At 41.9% G+C, this 23,047-nt stretch overlaps 1 protein-coding gene across 1 annotated transcript in view; it reads left to right on the top strand.

Annotated features, from left to right (window-relative positions):
• The window catches only part of LTBP2 (latent transforming growth factor beta binding protein 2), a 144,398-nt gene that overhangs the window by 15,720 nt on the left and 105,631 nt on the right, over positions 1-23,047 (top strand). The window contains exon 3 of the mRNA XM_063117865.1: positions 15,219-15,462. Within this exon, the coding sequence (XP_062973935.1) occupies positions 15,219-15,462 (244 nt within the window). The remainder of the gene's footprint in view (positions 1-15,218; positions 15,463-23,047) is intronic.

The raw sequence follows: 23,047 nt of genomic DNA, 5'->3' as shown, positions 1-23,047 counted from the left end.
TGCAGCTGATTTATTTATGATACTTAAATCCCTTTTGTGTGTGTTATTGCTCTCCGTAAAATTCTAACTTGGCTAACAGTGTCCATCGCAGGGCTAGCCCTACCATTAGGCAGAGCGAAACAGTGGCCCCAGGTGAGGGCCTGATGCTGGCGGTGAGGGGGCAGCAGCCCCCTGGCCATTCCCCTGAGTTGAAAGACAGAGCAGTGTGTTTCAGGTAGCCTACCCTGCAGAGGCACAGCACTGTTTGAGGGTGGAGAGCATCCCCTACCAGGCACTCTGCAAGCTGGATTATGCCTGTGGGCATGGCCATGCCCACTGATATCATTGCTCTACCTCTGCCCATTTTGCCTTTCTGCGTCCTTGGAGAAGCATGGAATTCTCTGTCCCTCCTAGCACAGAGAAAGGTCCTAGCTGGTACTGAGAGGAACAGATGCTCCTCCTGGATTAGATGGGTCCTCCAATCTGCGTGGTGTGCAGCAACAGCATCCCCACAAAGCCACTCAGACAGCACTGGAAAGTGTGTCTGCTCCTCTTGCAGTGGACATCATCCAGTGTTGCCAGTAATTACAGCACAAGATAACATGTTATAAGAATCTCTGGAGACATTTTTATAAGCCTTTGAAGAAGGCCCAATTTACAGGAAGAGGCTGAAATACATTGGGCTTTTCATCAATAAAGTTGTTTATAGCATCTTGAGATTATTCTCTCTTTTTGTGTTCATCTTGGATGCTTACCCGCCTTGACTAGTGTGCATCCTCCACCTCTTCGCTGGCACTGGAAGAACAAGCACTTCTCTCAGTGCCACGTCATCCACATTCCCACTGTTATCTCTGATCTGAGTTTGGAGATAACCACAGGGATTCCTCCAGGGGATGAGGGTTGGAGGACAAGTCCTGCCATTTGGAAGCACCCAAGGAAGCTCTGTGGACTGGATGGAAGTCTGAATTAGGGCAGTGGGGTGGAGTTCTGCATCCTTGCCCTAAGGTAGTCTACTGCCCTCAGGTGCAGTGGAGGATGCTGCCCCGTCATCAGTGTTGAAGTAAGATTCATGGCTGCCAGTTCAGCCAGCTTCTTTAGCTGGGAGGGCATCTTGTCCTTTGCCTTAGGCAGCAAAATGTCTTGGGCAGGCCACATATAAAGCCTGAATAAAGACATTTAAACAAAAGCGTCACCTGGACCCCAATCTGACTTCAATGATCTCTCACCATTACAGAATCAACATAAAACTGAAGTGACTTGATGGGAATAGCGGCCATGTGTTTTGTTTGTTTTTAATTGTTATACTATTATATAATGTTATGGAAATAGTCAAAATTCACAGCAATCAAACAGTGATCTAAGAATGGCTGGACATAATGCCTACGTTAACCTGGGATTGGAATCAAGGGTTGTTGTTTCAAGGTTGTTTTCTTGAATGTTTTCCTGGGAAGCCTCTCAGAAAACTAAAGGCAGGTCAGTGTGTATGTGTGTGTGAAAGAGGGGGAATTATCTGGCTGTCATATGCATACATGGATGTGGGGAGCAGCTTCCCAGTGTCTTTAATGACTTAAGTCAACCACAGCAGTGTCACGTACAAGCCAGAGCCTTGCTCCTTCTGAAGTCTTCTGCACATTGTGACCATGTTCTTTGCTAATTGGATTTTCTCTTGATGATTCTGTCATTGCGCTAATATGTCATCCTCATGTTAAGGAGATTGGAAGCATCTGTCTGAATTTTTGAATAAAAGGAGCATTGAGATTGCATTGTGTATAATTCTCTCTCTGCTGAAATGAGAGCCTGACAGGGCTGATGTAGTCATCTGAAATGAATTATCACTCTGCTGTCCTTGCTAGACTTACTGCTCCAATCATGTATTCTTTGATATTCCTGCTGTGAATCCTGTGATACTCTTTCCTTGTACCTTTGCTGTTCTTCAATCCCAGTTTGGGGGGGAATCATTCCTGGATAGCAGCCATTTTGTTCCTACCTTGCTCATTATCTTCTCACTGTGGCTGTTTTCTCTTTGCATCAAATCTAGATGTATTTCCATTGGGCTCTTCTGCCATTCTTGCAATACGGTTCTGAGTGGCTTGCTACCCATGACAACAAGCCACCCTGTCCAGGTTCACATGCCATGATAAGCCGTGGCTTGAATATTCACAGTGGTGGCCGGCAATCATCACAACCCACCGAGGCTTATTTAAGGCATGATGAGTGCTGGCAAGAGTGCAAACCGGCCCATTGCCTGGCTTTCACATGCCTTTGGTGCAATGACACCTTGCTTTGCCAATGAATTATCCTTTGCGTATGAAGCCAAGGATAAGATCCAGGAGGAACAGAGCTAGAGGAGGGTATTATCAATTTCCCAATCTCTCCTCCCAGGATGTCAGTATTTGTAGGCCAGGAATAAAGTTGGCCTTCTCCCAAAAGCATGTAAACACTACAATTTACCCAGCAGCCCCCAGGAACCACAATGAACTTCACAAGCCCCCATTTTTCTAAATGCTTAATACAGCTGAACTCTGGTCATGTATAGGGACTGCACTGCTCATTAGTTGCATGTTGCACAATTTATTATTTTAGAATCCCAAATAGTGGCCTTTGTCAGGTTTGGCCTGCATCTAGCCAGTTCTCTGTAGGTGCATATCCAGGCCAACTTCATGCACTGTCTACTAGGGGGTTGTCTACATGTGCTCCGTCAGTTAGACAATGCAGGCGCCGCTTCACAGCCACTGTGGGGCTTCCCTGCGATGCTGCATTTTGGAAAAGGCAGGTATTTACCCCGACTTTTTCAAAGAGAGCAATGTCAACATGGCTTCCTCCATGTAATGTTGCTCTGCGGCCAATCTGGGGCCAACACGGGGGTGGAGCCTGGTGGAAGGTGACCAGTGATGGACCCGACGCTGCTCTGAGAGAGGGAAAGTGTGGCATTGAGGAAGGAGATGACGTCAACCCGACGCCATCACCATTGCGAAAAGGAAGTTGTATGAGAATCCCAGAGTTCTTCTATTTGTCCAGTCACTCTTTGTCTTCTCTGTAGAATATTCCCAGATACTATGATTTTTGCTAGGCCACTAAAGTGAGCCGATCCCTGGCATTTGTTACAGCAGGGACTGGGATTGCTCAACTAAAAAAAAAAATCTTCTTTCAAACCCACTTTTTCTCAGACATGCCAGGCTTTGTAACTTGGTTCCATTTTCATTTGCTGAGGGCTCTTTCAGACGGGGTTTTTAAGGTGTTATTTAAGGCTTGCCTTGTTAGCGAGATGTTTTAAACTGCCCACGGGATGTCATTAGTCCCCTGCAGTCACCTTATGTCATCCTGTTCCCCGCCCCCAAGCCTGGCTTCTCCTGTATTTTTTCACACTGAGGAAAATATGTTAATTATTTTCTGGTGCACCATGAACTGCAAAAAAACCCAACAACCCACCAGTGGTGTGGCTCCATGATTTGTGAACTCACCGTGTTTTGTGGAGGTGTGGCTGTCTGACATGTCAGGTGATGTTGCAGGGGGCATGTTTTCATGGCTTCAAGCTAGCCAGAGACACATTTCTCCCCCTCCCAGGAAACAGATTGTACCTCTCCTAACTGTCTGCCAACACACACAGTGAGCTCTTGTTTTAGCAACAGAATAACGGATGGGTTGTGTGTGAGGCAACTAGTGATATTTCTAGAGGAGTGGGTTGTTTCTTTGTTTGTTTCTTCTTCTCCGGAATCACACAGTTGCAGAATTCTAAAAGTCTAAAGGTTCGCTGCTGTGCTTTTACTCCTGTGTAAGTGCATGTGGCCCTGACTCAGGACCATGGTGTTCCAGAAAGAGAGCGTTAAACTCTTTCCCTACTACCACCACCACCAGTTTCCCCCCGAAAATTTCACCCCCACCCCTATGAGGGTTAAAAAAAAAGAAAGAAAATGATTAAAATTGATACTTTTCCCTTTTTTTCCTTTTATTTTTAAAATCCCACTCTCCACCCTGTGGAGTGGCGTGGGGGTGGAAAGTTAGGGGGGAAACTGGTGGCAGAGGTAGGCTTAACGCTGCACCCCCAGAGCACCATGGTCTTGATCTTAATCATGGTGAGGTGCACTTACACAGGAGAAAAAGGACTTTCAGAATTGTACAGTTCCGGAGAAGAGGTCACACCCAAAAAAAGCAACTCCGCCTCGGCACAAAGATTGTGGCGAGAGGGAACAGCAAAGGGAGGGAAGAGCTTTGGCTACACCTACACTAACTGGCAGTACACAGCCAGAGTAGACAGTACTAGATTAGATGGACCAAAGGTCTGATTCACTGTAAGACAGCTTTGAGGGTTACTTTGTGAGAAATTCATAGACAAATTCCAGTATGCTTTCCTTAGCTGTAATACTTTCAATTAGGCAAAACAGTGGGAGAACTATAAATATGACAAACTGGCTGAGACCAAGGCTATGATGTGACATGAGCACATACTGTCCATTAGAATGTTGGGGACATGAACCTGCACCAATCCGTCATGGCACCCATGGGCGGAAGAATCCCTACAAGACTGAGTCCTTGTGTGTCCACTCTAAAGAGAAGAGTGAAGAACAACACTATGGGATCACTGTGCACACAAGTGCTGCATTCACATAAGGAAATGTTTGGAACTCTAAGAATGAAATTGTTTTCCAGCGCTACAGAGTATTCAGTACATCAGCAGTCTGATGTAGAGATTTTGGCACAACCGCTGGCCCAGGGATATTATTTAATACAGTTGTTACCGATGATGATGATTGTCATCATCAGCAGCATTTTTTGTACACTCTATGTGACATATAAAAATAAAAAACTCAACCAATATAGAAATTCTATCTGAAACTGTACAATTAAAACAGTGTGAAATAAAGTACCTTACAGAATGGTAACAGCATATTATATGTTTAGAGACATATATCCTGAATACATTATAGCCAGGGTGGGCAGGTCAGCTGGACTGTGAAGGAAAGTGGGTGGCTTGACAGACCAACCAAGAGTGGCAGAAGGTTGCATGCAGCCTGCAAGCTGCAGTTTGCCCATTCCTGTATTGTAGCACTTATAAGATACTGCTGGTGGAAGAAGTGGGTAAAGTGACTTAAGCATCTGAACTTCAGAGCTTTGTCTGAACAAAACAGAGTTCCTGGATCTACCAATCCAATGAACCATACTGATTTGTTTGGCTGCCTAAACTGATGAGAGCATCTCAATGCTCAAATCCCTTCCCTTTCCTCTTGGGATAGTGTCATTTATCTTCTTGTTTGTCTTTTTATAATCTTCTGTTTTGGGTTGTGTCATTTTCCAGCTCTTAGTTCTCAGAGTGCTGGCTGATTAAAGCCTTCCGCTCACTCAAGTACTCCTGCTGTTAGTCTGAACATGCCAAGGCTTGTGCTGGAGTAGAGACTGTGGCTGCTTTTGCTTTGATGTTATCCATTTGCATGATGTGGGAGTGCAAGAGTCGGCAGCATGCTCTGGAAGAGAGTGCATGCCCTGCCTGGCAGCATTGCTCTATGGGGAGAACTAAAGATAAATTATAAAGGTAGCGAGGGGGAGAGAGAGTGCAGGGAGAGAAGGAAACTCTACTATTTGTTCAGTTTTATTTAGCTGTTCAGACTTGAGGTTTAGAAGTGTTGGTGTTCCAACACCAATATCTAAATAGCAAAGAGATTGCCCTCTCTGCCCTAAGTAGTGTTCTGTTGGCAAATGATTGCATGATGCATTTGGACTCTTATTGTATACCTTTCATAATGCTTTAAATTACAGTGTTTTCCTAGAGTAGCCTCTATTCAACCTGTTTTAGCTCTAACAATGCAACTTTGTCTTCTCAACCAACAAAACATTGTCCCCGTTGGAAGATCTCCATTAGCAGGATTCAGATTGGGTCTATCCGCACGTGACTAAGCCATCGTTAATTAACACACAGAGCTTTGCGACTTGTGCCAGCCGCCATTTTGAATATGCAAGCCACAGTGGGCCACAAATCATCTCCTTGACTTGCAGCTGGGGCTCAGGTAGGGAGGTGGAGCTTAGGAGGTGTATGCTGGATGGAGGGAGTGATAAGGCCTCAGTCCACCTCCAGCCTTTGTTGGAGCTGTCACTCAGAGTTTTCTGTGGGGACGTCTTTCCTCCTGTTCCTACTACAGGTGGATTAAAACACCGTGAAGCTGATACGGGCAGTCCACATGTGACACTCTGGCAAGGCAGATGATTCCTCCAGAGAAAAAAATTGGATAGCCTCTGCCCCCAAGCTGTACCTCCAGTTTCACCTAAACCCAGCTAGAAACTATAGGTCTTTCTCTCTGTCTCTCTCTGCCACCATCTCTTTCAAACTGCCAGCTGCTCTCTCTCTCTCTCTCTCTCTCTCTCTCTCTCTCTCTCTCTCTCTCTCTCTCTCTCTCTCTCTCTCTCATACACACACACACACACACACCCCTTTCCCCTCCCACAGCTGGAAGGATTTTGCCTGGAGGGAATGGATACATCATTCAAAAACATAGAGAGATTCCCAACTGCCTGGAGTCTCCTAACCCCACTTGATGAAACATCAACTGACCAGCCTGGACTATGAACTGGCAAACTGCCTAGCAAAGGAATGGTTGGACAGAATCCTTAGCAATATACAACATTTTTGGTAGTTTTATATTGAACATGTCTAACAACAGGCCTTTGAAGCTTGCTGTGAATCTACTCCCTCCTCTTACCCAAATACCTAACATACTACCTCTGGAGAATTAGTAGGCTGGGCTTCCAAATAATTGGACATTGCTGGCAGGCAAGCTTGACCCTTGGCACTCCACGCGTTACAAATTAAGTATTGACTATGGCAGGCAGGTAAACAGGCATTAGGAACTTCCGAGATATTTAATGGCAATCAAGCTGCCTGCACTTTGTTTACTGTAGGCCAGGTTCTGCAGTTGTTAATGTGATTATTCCAGAGAAGCTGTCTAATACTGTGTTCTGGAATAAGGGGCCAAGGACTGACTCACTCACCATCCCAGAAGCCGAACGGTAGAGAGCAGGCTGAGCTGCCAGACAGTGTCTATAAACAACACGCAAGGCCAGGAATGGCAGCATCTTTCTCTCATTAGATTCTTTTCTGGGAACAGCACAAACTCTATTTCAGACCTGGGCTTTTGGCCATTAGGACTGCCTGGTGAGTTTTCCAGGGCTACCCCCCCCCCCCCCGTTTCTTACAAGGGTCCTAACAAATGCTTGACAGGGGATGGTAAATTTCATCTGGGCCTTAAGGTCAAGATATTCTTCGCCTTTCTTTTCTTAAGTGAGAGGCTAATAGTTTATATGTGTAAACACTCTTTGGTTCCCCTGGATGCATTCCTCCCTGCCTTTGTTTCTAGGCCATGTGGGTTGCAGGCAACACAAAGGCTGAAATCTCCACAGCTACACAGGGGAGAAGGATGTTTAAATCTTACTCATTTCAATATGAATTGAATGTCCAATACTTGAAATAGCTTTGTGAATCTCAGCTACAGAAGGGTCATTCTTGTCTAGCTTAAATTTTTGACCTTATTTGCTTGGACTGGGTTGCTTTTTTTTTTTAATGGAGTCCTAGCCAGTGAGAGTATTGTAAAATGGAGGTAAATTTTATATTCAAGCCCTAAAACAGTAGCTTAGATTTTGTGTGGTTCAACATTAAGACAGGGGGGGAAATGCAATCTGAACAAATTAGCATGTGCCTTCAAAACCACATTTCAAGTTCTAATTTTATTTCTATTTTCTCTCTTCATTCTCTCTCTCTCTCTCATTCATTCTCACATGCACACACACACAGTGATTTTCAGTAATGCTAACATCTCGCATTACTAGCCACTTACAAATGTTTACCAGTCATTTTGACAAAGACATCAGCCTCCTGCGCTTCTTCTGCTCCTTTTCTCAGGTTTAGCATCACAAAATAAACCTCAGAAAACCCAACTCTTCTGAGATACGTCAGGTTTGTTAGGATTTCCTGCTGTATGCAGGGAAAGTTGCGCTATTAAATGCCCACTAGAGGGTGCTGTCCCATTGAAATGTGGTCGCTGCTCTCTTATCCATGTAATTCTGCTCATTTCAAATGTGGAAGAGGAGAGCAACACAATTCCTCACCCCATCTGAAAGTCCTCTAAGAGGTTATGAACTGGAAAAACTTCGTCATTTGGAATTCTTTCTTAAGCTAATTTTAGAAATGTTCCACACATACACTGGAAGAGGGATCCATACTGGATCCTTAAAGTCATAACGCTTTTTCTCAACTGATGAACATTACTTGTAAAAATGAGTAGATTTGTCTGTAAAGCGTTCACCTCTAATTTAGCTTCTCTCTCTCTGGCTATTCTACTTCTAGTTCCTCCCATGAAAGTGATGTTTAATTGAGAAATCTTCCTGTCCTCAAATGCTGTATTTTTCCACTGCCACCTTATTCCTAGCTATCACACAGCCTATTCTCTGCTGAAGACAGCTTTATTATGCAAAACTTATATAGAGTGTGTAATTTATACAGATACATGTTGGAGAGAAAACAGTTGAAATTAATTAACTAGATGTGCCAGTAAACTTTGTTAAACCCTCAAGTGCTACTTGAAGCTAGTTGGCTTTGGCTTTAAAGGTATATACGGTATGTGTGTCCTGCTTTTTACAAAGCAAGAATCTTTGGGGTCCATCACGCCTACATTTCCACCCAGGTACAATCCGCTGTTTCCACCTCCATTTCATTAGCACTGGTTCCTTTCATGTGCCTTCCTGGTATTGCTATTGTATCAGAAAAATCTCTTTTCACTTGTTTGCTCTTCCACTATTATGCCCGCCCCACCTTATCCCCTTCTCCTTCCCCCTCCAGTTCATTGGTTCTTGTGGTTGACAGACATTGAGATGGGCATGGGCGCCTTCCCCCCCCCTCTGGTTTTGTTGTATAGTGTTTTAGCGTTTCATCAGCTGGGTGCCATTTCTGCTTTTAGAGGTGAGATGATGCTCCCTTCTGTGCAGGGTCTTTGCACACCCTCTCTCCTTCCCCCATCTTCCCGGTTGAGTGGTTCTACAGACTGGAGGAGAACCACCCCCGCTCTCCTCTTTCGTTAGCAAGACTGCCCTTCAACGCATGTGCCCCCAAGGAGGGATGTTCTACAACATAGTACGAGGATGGCAATACACGGGGATGGAGGGGCAGTTTTATCCCACCAGGAGGAAAAATATTGCATTTTCCCTGCCCCAGAAAAACATGGATGGGAAGAGGCGAGATGACTGCAGGATAGGGACACATGTGAGGGTTGCAGGGCAAAATGGTAAACAAGGCAAGACAAAAGTGCGATAAAACACTGGTGTGATGGAGCTCTTTGTTAGGTATGTCTGACCTGAGTTCTATAAAGCAACACACCATCATCCATTGAAATACACCAAAAGTGTACTTCAAGTGGATATTTCTGTTTGTTTTACTAAGCGGTCAGTAAAAACATGGGTTAAGAGACATGAATGTCATCAGTTAAAATTGTTTAATACTAATAAATACAAATATTAAAAACAATGAAGCAAAGACATTTGTGTCAAAATGTACAGTTAAAACTTGAATATGTAATATCTAAATACTATAATGCTAAAACGTTGTAACAATGTAAAAAAGAACACATGACAATATCTACAAAATTAAAATCAGAATACATAAACCCTTAAAAACTAAAAATAGCCAAACACAACTGTGACGTTACCCACATTTCTATTCCCTTAGGTATGTCTGCATTAGTATGTCTAGAGAGTATAGAATGTTGGACTGAGTGGGTGTGGCTGGTGATGCTGTGGAAAGGGGGGAGGAGTATATATATGGGGGAGCTGAGTGGTCTGAGGGGTGTTTGGTTGGTGATTGGGTTTGGAGGGTAGATGTGTTTAGCTGTGTGATTTCTTGTCAGGAGTTGTGTGAGGAGTGAGTGGAAATAAGATCATAGGGACTAAGGATTGTTATTAGATTGGTTATCACCAGTATTCTTAAGAATAGGCAGGATTGGACTATAATTTGAAGGAACTAAGATCTGTAAACAACAAGAAACATTTTCTTTATTTTGCTACCATAAAACCACGTGTCAGTTTGGCTGTGTCTCCTGCTCTATTGGTTCATAAATAAACACATTACATTAAACCTTCAGCCTGCTATATTCACAGAAAAGCCTTTTCCAGATCTCCTTACCATTTCCCTCTGCTATAAGGGAAAGGTTATACTTTTCTTTTTACCCCTTCCTCAGTTATTTAAGTGGTAGTGCTTAGCTTGAGGGAGGTGTGCGCGTCAAAGCCTGGTGTGCGAGGTGGTTTCTTCTTCAGTGGCCTACAAGAAACACTTTGTCCTAAACGCTGTTGAAAAATATTTCATTGAAGGGTTGAAAGAATCCATCCATGTATCTTGAATAAACATTCATTCTAGGGAAGCAGTTGCTTGATAATATGATCATCAGACTAAGTTAGCAAAAGCTAAACAGTATAAATAGAAAGTAAAAACATATCTTTCTCCTCTGCTATCCTAAAGCAGTTTCAAAGCTATGTGTGAATAATCCAAAAATATACTTCAGGTGGATATTTCTATTTTTTTCACTAACCTTACCCTATGTGTACATGTAATTAAAATGATTAAGGGTCTGGAGCATCTCCCCTATGAGGGAAGGTTACAATGTCTAGGATTGTTTAGCTTGGAAAAAAGGAGGCTAAGGGGAGACATGATAGAGGGGTTAAATTTTTTTGCATGGTGTAGAGATAATGAGACATTACCCACCCCCCATAATACTAGAACCTGGAGTTATCCTATGAAGCAGATTGGTGGGAGATTCAGGATGGATAAAAGGAAGTACTTCTTCATGCAGCACATAGTTAAACTATGGAATTCACTATCACAAGATGTAGTGATGGCCACCAATTTGGATGGCTTTAAAAGGGGGTTAGATAAATTCCTGGAGAAGAAGGCTATCAATGGCTACTAGTCCTGATGGCTATGTGCTACCTCCAGTATCCAAGGCAGTAAGCCTATATGCACCAGTTGCTTGGGAACATGGGCAGGAGGGTTCTGTTGCACCGGGTCCTGCTTTGTTGGTTCCTATCCAACAGCTGGTTAGCCACTGTGTGAACAGAGTGCTGGACTAGGTGGACCCTTGGTCGGATCCGTCATGACACTTTTTATGTTCTTAACAGTGAGTTACGGCTTTCCCTTAAAGTCACACATGTAGGCCTAATCTACACCTGCCATTTGTCCCAGGTCATCCCTGCATGTCCAAATGACGTACAGCTGATCCCAGGGTGAACCAGCCTTGAGCACTCAGTTCTCCCGGGCTAGCTGGGACTGCTCCCCCCCGGGTTTTCTACCATCTCAGGACCACCTCGAGCTCCGCAGGTGGCATGGCTCTCCCTCAAGGGGTCCTCCCTATTCCCCACAAGTAGCAGGGCTCAGGAAATGGGCACGGAGCTGTGTGGGGAGAGTCCGTGGGCATCAGGGGTGAGGGGAGAGCATTTTTGCCATCTTTGGGATGGCACTCTGCATCTTCCAGCACTGAGTTTTTTGGTTCTTTAAAAAAACAAAAAAACTCACCTTTGCAATTGCGCAAATGTCTCCTCTTTTACTTTCATTTTTTAAAATGTCACCCCAGACCGCCCCTCTTTACAGGACAACTTCCTGACTTGTGGCCACAGGGACGATCCCAGAATTGGAAAACTCCCCACTCCCCAGAGGGCTGCAGGTATAGATGAGCCCATAGTGACATTAACATGTATCTTCTTCACATGTTACAAGAGACGCTTGATAGACTATAAAGTGTGAAGTGGCCCTAAGACAACAGCATAAAGACAGTGGTTGGTAAATGTTTCATAACCTTAGCAAGGCTTTGTTTGATTTTGGAGTAAACCTCAAGTAAGAACTCATATTGCTTATTGGATTATTTACAACATTTCTTCAGACGTAGCATCTGAATCTTCTCAGTCTTTCTATGGGGACAAATTCCAGAGCAGTAGCTGAATAAGTCTGTTTCGGCAAACATTATGTACATAAAAAAAGCGTTTCGTGACACCTTAAACACAGTTGGATTAATTGTTGCCATAATTACACTATAATTAATCTGTTAGTGTTTTAAAAGTGCCACAAGACCTTAAACTTCAAGGCTTATGGCTGCTTCCTTTATTCAGGATGCCATGAATATTCTTGTTGTTTCCCAATGGAACAGCAGTGTCCTTCAATGAGGTAGCAAGTAAGGAAGAAGCTGCTGTCACTAAGCAGGAACATGGTGAAAGTGCCCATACATCTTTACTGGCAGGAGTCACGAGGCAGTGATGGAATTGGCTTCATGAATCATGGCCAGGCTGAATGGTAAAGCATGCTCAGTGGGGCTGCTGATGGTTATTGCCTTAGCCAGCCAGTGGTGGGAGTGCCTTAGCCAGCCAGTATCCCTTTCCTTACGTGATTCCCTCTGATTGTTAAGCTGCAGTGGAGTCCTTTCTCTAGGTTGTTGCTCAGCAGCAGTGGCCTCTTCCTTCATGCTATACTCCTGCAAACCAGCAAGCCACAAGTCCATGATACTCCACCGCCATTGATCCAAGGATGCCTGGAAGCTGCTCACAAGTAGAAACAATTAGTTTGGTCCCCTCCAAATAAGCTGACGTCCATGCTGTTACCTGACTGGATTATAAAACAAAATCGGCTCCTGATGGTTTAGGAAGCATGAGGGCCCCTGTGTGTTATAATTAGTGTTGCTTTTCCCCTCAGAATTTACAGCTGAAGCTGATGTGCTGTAATTAGGAACATACATTCAGTGTGGTGTGATTTGGGTGCAAAGTTAATGAACTGTAGCTTCCAATAATTGCTGAAGAATTTGAGTGTGTTGATTTCCAAATTAGCTCGTGGAGGGAACACAGGAGTCTCAAGTTCAAAATCTGCCCCCCCCCCCAAGCAAGTCTATGTTAACTAACAAAACATTTAATTATATATTCAGCATGGCTATTGGAATTCATCTTTTAAAAGACAGAAAATTATGTTCTAATTCAAAATTGTATCTCTTCCTTGATATTTTATTTCATGTATTTTTCGTGCAATGAGCTCCATAGAGGGGTACCACTTTGATTTGTAGCGTAGCTATGTTTGGCAGGGATGCACTAAGGTTTAGTGGGCAACTTCAGAGGGTCTTGGGTCCATTTTCAACCCCTCAGACCCGCCAGTGGGCCACATTCCTGCCACTACTACATTGCTGAATTTGGTGGTGGTGGCAACTCCCCCTCTCCAGAGGTTTGCCACCACATTGCTGTGGAGCCCTGAAAGGGCCAAATATAGCTTGTTTTAGAACAAATTCTGCCATGTTATCAAATTCAGTGGCATAGGGGGTGGGGTGGGGAATATGTTTTGAGTACTTCTAGTAAAATTTGGAGGAAGCAATGCTGAAGTCCAAGGCCGGACCAAGGCATTTTGCTGCCTGAGGCAAAGGACGAGGTGGCACCCCCTCCCATTCCATGTACAAAAGTTTAGTAGACTGGCAGATGAATCTGTCTTCAATGTTAATGATGGGACAACGTTCTTCACTGAGCAGCAGGCTAACTTGGGCAGTAGGCTAACGTAGGGGGTGCAGCATAGGCTGCAGTACTCTCCTTGAACACTGCACTGCTGCTTCCTAGCATCTGCCATATGAGGCAACTGCCTCATCCTGTCTAATGGTAGAGCTGGCCCTGCTGAAGTCCAATACTGACAGAATCTCTGCCTATATTTGAAATCCCTCAAAGACCTGCTGACTTATCCATATGATAAGATATTGTGGTTATATGGACCACACACCTACATTCTGGTCCAGTGTAAATGCACTTTCTGTAAAATACATAAGCATAAATCTCCTTACTGTGGCAAATAAGTCAAAGTTCAACAAAGATAAAGTAAAGTTTTGCATTTAGGTACAGAAATCAAAGACACAAGTATAGGATGGGATGACCTGGCTTAGCAGCAGTGCACGTGATAAGGACCTAGGGGGTCTTAGTGGATTACAAGCTGAATATGAGTTAGCCGTGTGATATGGCAGCTAGGAAAGCTAATGCAATCTTGAGTCTTCATTAACAGAAACATAGTGTCCAGAACATGGATTTTTCAGTGTTCGGGCTCGTGTGGAGAACCGCCATAGTTACAGGAGGCTCCCTCTTCAGTCTGCTGCCATCCATGCAATGAAGGAGAGGGGCAGAGCTCCTCATACATTAATTTTAACCCATTCATGAATACCTGAATAGGGCTATAGTTCTGCTGCATTCTGTGTTAGTCAGGCCATATTTGGAGTACCATGTCCAATTCTGAGCACCCCATTTTAAGAAGGACATTGACAAGTTGGAAGGCATCCAGAGCAGAGCGACTAGAACGGTGGGGGTCTGGAAACCCAAGTCCTCTGCGGAACAGTTGAAAGAGCTGAATATGTTTAGCCTGAAAGATCTGAATATGTTTAGCCTGAAGAAGAGAAGATTAAGGTGAGACCTGATAGCAGCCTTTAAATATCTTAAATGGTGTCATGCAGAAGATAGATTATCTGTTGCACCAGAGGACAAGACTGGAACCAACAGGTGGAAATTGCAGAGAAGCAGATTTTGGCTAGACATTAGGAGAAACTTGCTAACAGTGAGAGCTGTTTAGTGGAGCAGAGGTTGGTCAGGGATGCTGTAGCTACACCCAGCATTGCAGAGTCTGCATTGCGCAGAGGGTTGGACTAGAGATCCTTTCCAACTTTGAAGTTTCTATGAAATGATGGGACTCTTCTTAAACTGGGGGTTAGCCTAAAGGAATTTATTTCAGTTTGTCCACTGAAAATGGCTGAAGATGAAATATTTGAGTGGTCGGTCCACTCTGGAAGTGCACTCATCATACTTTGTTCTAATGAACCATTTCCTCTTCAAGGTTGAGTTTAGGAAAAAAATGAAATCTGTGAGTTTGCAGCACCAGTGAATTGTGCACAGCACTGATTGGTTGATGACTATGGTGACAATTTGTTCATGGAGCAATTTTTTAAAAAAAGTTGGACAGTCAACCTGAAATATGGGAGAAAAGGGTAAGATTGATGACTGAACTAGCACTGGATTTATTGGCATGTATGCCTGTCATTTATATTGTGAAGGGAAGAGCCAGCTGAACTTACTCTGAAAGAGAAAAAATGGTTGTGATACCTGTTTTTATTTTATTTTTGATGGCGATGGATAAATAGGTACTTCCAGAAAATACGTAATTTATCACAATTATGATAAATAATTGTCTCTGTTCACTCTTTTCCTTATCTCCTCAGCTGTATGTGATCCTCCATGCCAGAACAAAGGATCCTGCAGTCGTCCCCAGCTTTGTATTTGCCGTTCAGGCTTCAGAGGTTCCCGATGTGAAGAGGTGGTTCCAGAACAAGAATATCACCCTCCTGGTCTTGTGGCTGCCTTACAGCCTCCAGCAAGTTCCCTTCTAAAAAGAACGGGCAATACAGAAAGAGAAAGCCCACTCAGAGGGGGACAGCGGCCAACCATTCAGAAGCTACCAGCTGGGTAAGTAGGTCCAGTTATACCCAAGACCTACTACTTCCTTTTGTAAATGTTAATGCTAAGAAGCAGAAGGACAAGAGGTATAGTGTGTTCGATGGCTTAAGGACCTTGATTCCATTCCAGAGCAGATGTGGAAACATAGGCATGTGCAAGGGGTGTGCCCAGGCATACCCTAATGTCTCAAGGAACAAGTGCCAAATTGAGGGGGCCAGAGAGAGATCCAGACACAGTGGGAATGGTCCTCTGGCTGCCCTTCGGCTGTTCCACCACCACACTGAAGAACCGCTGCCTCTGAGAGAGCACCATCGCTCCTAGCAGTAGGAGCGAAAAGGAATCACTCTGCTGGGATCCTCTCTGCTGGGAGTTCTGCTTCAAAGAGGCCAGGAGGATGGGCCCTGAATGCTAATATTGCCTCTTAAGCCCCTCTTCAGGCTAGTGTCACCACAAAGCCCCACCAATGCTGGGACTTGAGTGTTTCCTCATTCCCCACCCCCTCACCTTCAAAGGCCCTCCCACAGTCAGGGCATCAGTGTTTAATAAATTAATGAATAAAAATAATGTCCTTTATGATTGACTACTCAATAAATGTTCGCCTTTTAAAAATAATAATAACTGAGTGCACATCCTAATAAAATGTACTGTGCATGCCTATGTGTGGAAGACAAGAAAAGGATGTGAAGCTACACATAAACTTGGAAGGAACTTGGACCAAGAAGTTCCTCCCTACCAAATGTGCCTTTCCAGGCAATGGAAACTGGACAGAAGCAACGCTGTCCATTTTCTATTGCTTGTATAGGCATTTCTGGTTCAGAAAATCTTGTAGGGATCATCTTGAACTTCTGTACATCTCTCCTTTCACTCCTTCTCCCTGTATCACATAGAAGAGACACAGCAGCCAGTCATATAATAGGGCAGCATAATGTGCATTGCTCTCATATGCATGAATACTTTTCAGCACTCCACTAGGTGCTGAATCAAAGTTATGGGCCTTGGGGCTTTTCTACATGGGGCATTTATCATGTGCTTATCATTCCCTACTCACAGTTGTTTATGGAGGCTTAAACAATGTTGTGGCCCTTCAGTTTTGCATCTGTGCCTAAAAGGACGTTTGGTGAGGTTTTCTTTTTTAAAGCAGGTAAAATGCGGTATTTAATTGTAAAAATGAAAGAAACCGCTTTTTTCATTTGAGTATTTATGCTACACTACAGTGCCACCTAGAGGTTATGTAGCAGAAATGCTGGAAAGGAAACACTGTGTAGTGCTGGGATCTCAATTTTTCAGTGAAAACAAAGTACATACAGTGACTTTACAGCCATGTATAGAAAAACTCTTGCAGTCACTTTGTTAGGCTGCATGGTCCATGCTTTCATGGAGGATTTTATAACTCTCATAGTTCAGTGCAGAAGCTGGTGACAATTGCAGAAATGTGGGAATCTTGTTTTTGTTCTCCCTATTATTCTGAAAGAAAAAGCAGTATTATACCTCTCATGGCTGTGGAGATAAGCTTCAAAATGTGCTTTCAGTGACTGCTAAGACTCAGTGGGTGCTTCTAGATGGAGAGTTCGTAGCCCTACCAATTAGAAGGCATTGTGCAGCTATTCCATATTTTTCTTCTTAATGGATTTTCTGAAGTAAGAAAAAGTCACAAGTAGCAGCAGCAAAACGTGGGAGGGCTACAAATGGAAGATGACAACTTCTGCTTTCTCAAAAGAGTTCACGAATGAGGCAGAGCAATAATGCAATAAATGACTTGTCTGGAAGTACTCAATAACTAGAAAGAAACATCAGGGGGCTTTCAGTGCTGGTTGAGATTTGGAGGGTGGCAAAAAGGAAGAAGGCCTTCCCTATGGCGGCACCCTGATTATGAAACACTCTTTCCAATGTGGTCCATCTGGTGCCAACATTGTCATCTTCTCAGTGCCAAAGTAAGACTTCCCTGCACTCCCAGGCATTTGACAGCATTTGATAGCATATGATAAGGCTTTTTAATGGGTCCTGGAATACTTATTGTCAATTGTTTAAAATTGTTTTATATTTTTTTATGTAAATGCTTTTATATTATATTATATAGTATTTGGGGGGGGGGTATCCCTCTTGATAGTCCTAAGTATTCCCCACCCACCCTCTTCTCTCATGTCCTATCATGTCTGTCTGGACAACAAAGAAACTAAACGTATTCTAAATGCAAAATGTGCTTTTTATTCCTTTACCCTTTTTGCAGAATTTGATTTTTGTGTGAGTAACGGAATGGAATAAACACAGCAGGGACCCATATTGCAGTCTGGAGTGCTTCTCTGTTCAGGGTTCCAACTGCGCCAGTCTATTACACCTTACCCAGTCTTCCATTTTTTCCATCTTATTTAGTCAGCCACTGAACATGCGCTGTCTTCACTGGGCTATTTTAGGATTCCCTCCCTTAGGATTCCCCCCCCTAATTTTTGTTTTTGTTTTTGTACTTTTGCAGATCTTGGGATACATCCGAGTCTGCCATTACTCCCTCTTGTGTATGGATAGTGCCATTTTGGCTACATAAGCACCACTACTCTTGGCTGAATTTCCATATTACTATATATAATAGCTGACAAAGGAAAATAAACGTCTGTGGGCGAAGCATATTTTGCAATTTGAATAAATCTGATGTATTAAGTAGTTATGTGTGATTAAAAATATGGCTTTTAAGGTCTCATAATTTGTAGAATTAACCCTTCTCTATAACTTCGCTGCTTAGAAAGGAATTCTTTTCCTTCCATGATTAAAGGCTGCCATTCTGCCCACAGTTAGGTTGCTCAAATCTGATTGAAGACAGTGGGACTTAAACAGTTTGTGTGTTTGATTGCAGCCAAAGTCTTTAATGACAGGTGAAATGTGAGCCACTGAGTCTTAAAAAAAAAGAAGCTATGAAGCTACAGACAGATTATGTGTCCTTTATTGATCTGGAATGAGAATGTTTTCAGAGTTTAACATCAGATTTCATTTGTATATCTTTACTTCTCCATTTGTGGTGAATTTGTCTCCCAGATCAGGGATGGCAGGACAGAGCATAAAGGGACTCTGATATCTTAATATGACATGACGTCTTAGGCAGCTAGACAGAGAGAAGGCCACATACATTCAGTTATTGAATACTCCGTCCAGACAGTCAGACACAGCGATTATCAGAGAGCCTTAATTTAGGAATTTGAGTGCCCAGCTGCTCCCCGCTACATAAGACTTGTTGGCTCTGTCCCAAGTAAATGCAATTCCACCAGCAACAGAATATTTCTTGTGTCTCCCCCATCCTGCCCAAATGTTTTATTCCAATATGAAACAGCCACTATCTTGTCACTTTGATATGAGCATTTGACACTTCCTTCTATTTTAACCATTTTCTCCTTGTTTAGGAAAAGTGTGTGATGCTTTCCTTGCCTAATGTATGCCTAAAAGCTACAATCAATTCATCTTGGCATTGTCCTTTTTCATCTAAAGGGACTTTGTGGGTGGATTTTCTTAGCATCTGATTTCACTGACTTAACATGCATATCCTGGGTGTTTTGTGTGTGTGTTACTGATAAAGATTCTATACATATTCATAAAGTCACTCCTGGTGAAACTCTGATTAGCATTGGTGCTAATTTAGGCTGGTATTCATATCTCTCTCTCTCTCTCTCTCTCTCTCTCTCTCTCTCCACACACAGACACACACACACACACACACACACACACACACACACACACACACAGAGTATATTATAGCTAGACTTCAGTTTGACACAGGTTTAAAAAGAAGCTGGCTGCTGCCTGTTTTAAAGTAAATTTGGAGATATGATATAAACTTTTATTTTATATTACATTTTTATCCTGCCTTTCCAAGGAGTTTAGGTTTAAATAGTGTGTGTGTGTGTGTGTGTGTGTGTGTGTCTGTCTCCCTTGCTTTATTCTATCCACACAACAGCCCTGTGAGATGGGTTTAGGTGAGAAACAGTGGCTGCCCCAGGCCCAAAGTCATCCAGGGTTTTTCTACATGGGGCTTTTACCAAGTATCTTTACTGAGGCTTCTGCTTCCAGATTCTTTGCAGGATTAAGCTTGACTCCTTACACATTTTTTTCTGGGTTTTTTCTTTTCTACCTTTCTTTATGTTCCATTACACAACTACCAGATGTCTCTGTGATATAGTGGAATTGCACAAATACACAAGGTTTCTACAATGCCATTAAAAAACCCCACACGTTCCTCATTAGAACAAAAACACGATAATGGTTGTAATGCACAGGAGAGGCTCTGGAGTATAATGCTTTCATGTAAAGGACCCACAAACTACTGTGAGTGAGGAATCATGAGCGCACAATAAAAGCCTCGTGTAGAAAGGCTCTACATAGCTGTGTAGGGATTTGAACCTGGATCTTCCCAGTTCTAGTTTGACACTACAACCACTGCACCACCTTTCTGGGACTGGGCTAAACTGCATTTGCAATCCCAAAGAAACAGAAGGAGGGAGACTTTGGTTACTGTCAGTGCCAGTTCCAAGTTTTAGAGAGCTCTTGAGCAATATGGTCTTAGTGGGCTCCACCTCCTCTTCCTACTCACTGCTGCTGTTGCTATTGTCAGTTTGCTTACTTCTTCCTCTAGGCTGAATTGACATGAACTTCTAGAGGAGAAAGAGAACAACGTGTGTGTGTGGGGTGTGTGTTACTACTCTTTCTCTTTTTTTCTTTTTTTTATAATAATTTTTATTCATTTTCAACACTATATAAACATAGATAAACATTTCCAAAATATAACTGAAACAAACACAATAAGAAAAAAAATACATCAAATATCTGCTGCATACATATTGAATAATTGTTGAGTACAAATATCAAAAACTGTTACATATGCCTTATCACACTACAACATCTTCATTCTTAACATAAAAGTGCACCCCCCACCTCGGGATCATTCTTGAGTCCAAAATCTAATCATTTCTTCTGCTGGTGGTTTCCCACTTCCCTTAGTAAACACGAACACTAGGAACTGTTTCCAAATTCCTTCGAACTCATTTATTTTAGTTACGCCTTTTCTCCACTTAATATTGCATGTCAGTTTATCATTAATGGCTATGTCCCATACTACTTTATACCATTCCTCAATAGAATATTCCCCTTGGATCTTCCAGTTCCTAGCTATCATCAATCGTGCTGCAACCAACAAACTCGATATCAGCTCTATAGTTCCTTTTCCACACTTTATATCTTCAAATAGTGACAGCAATGCTATTTTTGGTGTTTGTTCTATTTTCATTCCCACTATTTCTTCAATTTCTGAAAACACCATCTTCCATAATCTTTGTACATATTTGCATTGCCACCACATATGTAAATACGTTCCTTTTTCCCCACATCCTCTCCAACAATTTGCTGAGTGTTGATCACTTATCTTATTCAATCTAACCGGGGTTAGGTACCACCTCCATAAAATTTTAAAATAATTCTCCTTTATTCTTACTGATAAACTTCTCAACACTCTTTGTTTCCATAGTCCCTCCCAGCTCTGTCGCCCTATTTGTACCTTCAAATCTGATTCCCAAACCATTTTCTCTGTATTCTCTCTAAACTCCTTCTCTAGCAATATTTTATATATTTCACTCATTAATCCTTTTGAAGCTATACTACCTCCTTTTCCTTTCTCCTTACTTACTACTAATTCTTCAAACCTCGTCATCTTTCTGCACATTCTATTATCTTTAATCCACTTTTTATTCCATTGTTCTAATTGACCATATTCTAGCCAAGATAGCTTCTTCTCCTTTAACAAATTTTCCATATCCTCTCTTGTTTTAATATCTCTTACCCAATCCTTTAATTTTATTTTATTTTTCTCTTTTAATATTTTACATAATCTGCCCTTTAGATCCTCTGGGAAATTCTTTAACATTATTATCGGTGCTAAGGGAGAGTTGCTCGGAAGCAGCTTCCCTTTAAATTTACTCCAAATTTCCCATTGAGTCCTCAGGAGTGGATTATCTATACTTCCAACCCACTTTCTTCCTCCATCTTTAAAAAAAACATTCTCCAAATTCATCTCTACCTTACTTATGATTTTTTCTTCCATCCAATATAAATCTCCTACTCCCATAATTGCTTCTACAACATGTCTTAATCTATTTGCTACGTAGTATAATTTTATGTTTGGGAGACCCATTCCCCCCTTTTTTTGGCTTAGGTACCAATTATTTTTATTCACTCTTGCTCTCTTTTCTCCATTACAATATTTATTAATAATATTTTGCCAACTTTTTATCTCGGTTTCTGATATTTTTATAGGTAACATCCTAAATACAAAATTAATTTTAGCTAATATCTTCATTTTTATCAAAGCTATTCTCCCAAACCAAGATAAATTTAATCTTTTATATTTCTCCAATTTCTCTAGTACCTCCTTCTTTAACCTCGTTAAATTTTCCCTTTCTAAATTCTCTAGATTTTTTGTAATTTTAATTCCCAAATATTTAATCTTGTTCTTAACTTTCAATTCCATTCCCTTAAATTCCCAATCCTTTTCTTCCTTCTTAGTATAGTTAAACAACATCATCTCTGATTTAGACCAATTTATTTTTAACCCTGTAATTTCCTCAAATTCCCTCAACTGATATTTAATTCTTTCTAATTTTCTTAATGGATTCTTAATGGTCAATAAAGTATCATCCGCAAACATGTTTAGCTTTATTTCCCTTACCTCTCCAATTCCTTCTAACTCTTTATCCTCCCTTAGTGCCTTCGCCAAAACTTCCATAACCATTACAAAAAGGACCGGCGAGAGCGGACATCCTTGTCTTGTTCCTCTGGCTAGTCGTATCTTTTCAGTAAGTCCGTCATTTACCACCACTACCGCCGTATTTTGGGAATATAGCTGTTCTATTACATTTTTAAATTTATTTCCAAATCCCAATTTATCTATAATACTCTTTAGTGCCTGCCAGCTCACACAATCAAAAGCTTTAAAAATATCTAATGCCATAATACCTGCCTTAATATTTGCTTTTTTTATTACATTTATTACATTTAAAACTCTACCCACTAAATTATGCATATGCCTTCCTACCACAAACCCACATTGATCTGCTCCTATATATTCTGCCAAAAATTTATTTAGTCGTTTGGCCATAATAGATGTAAAAATTTTAGCATCCTGATTTATTAAAGAAATAGGTCTATAAGAATCGGGATTAGTCAAGTCTTTATCTGGTTTTGGGATCAGAATTATCACTGAATGTTCCCATGATTCAGGTATCTTCTCTCCTGATAATATCCTATTATAAAGTTCCATTAATTTTGGAACTAAACAATCTTTGAAGACCTTATAATATTCTGGACCCAAACCATCTGCTCCTGGTGATTTACCCACTTTTAACTTATCAATAACCTCTTCAACTTCTCTTTGAGTTATTACTGACTCCATTAACTCCTTATATTCTGATTTTATTTCCTTCTTTATAAACCTTCCAATATACTCCTCCACCTTTTCTTGTTGAATTTCTTTACCCTTGTACAATTCCTGATAAAATTCCTGAAAATTTTTTATTTTAGTTTTCATTGCATGACAATAATTCCCTCGGCTATCTTTCAACGTTTC

This window comes from Elgaria multicarinata, chromosome 2, assembly GCF_023053635.1.
Source record: "Elgaria multicarinata webbii isolate HBS135686 ecotype San Diego chromosome 2, rElgMul1.1.pri, whole genome shotgun sequence".
In the NCBI taxonomy this organism is placed as follows: Eukaryota; Metazoa; Chordata; class Lepidosauria; order Squamata; family Anguidae; genus Elgaria; species Elgaria multicarinata.
The sequence above is the reverse complement of the archived record's forward strand: the minus strand, read 5'-3'. Positions and strand labels throughout refer to the sequence as shown.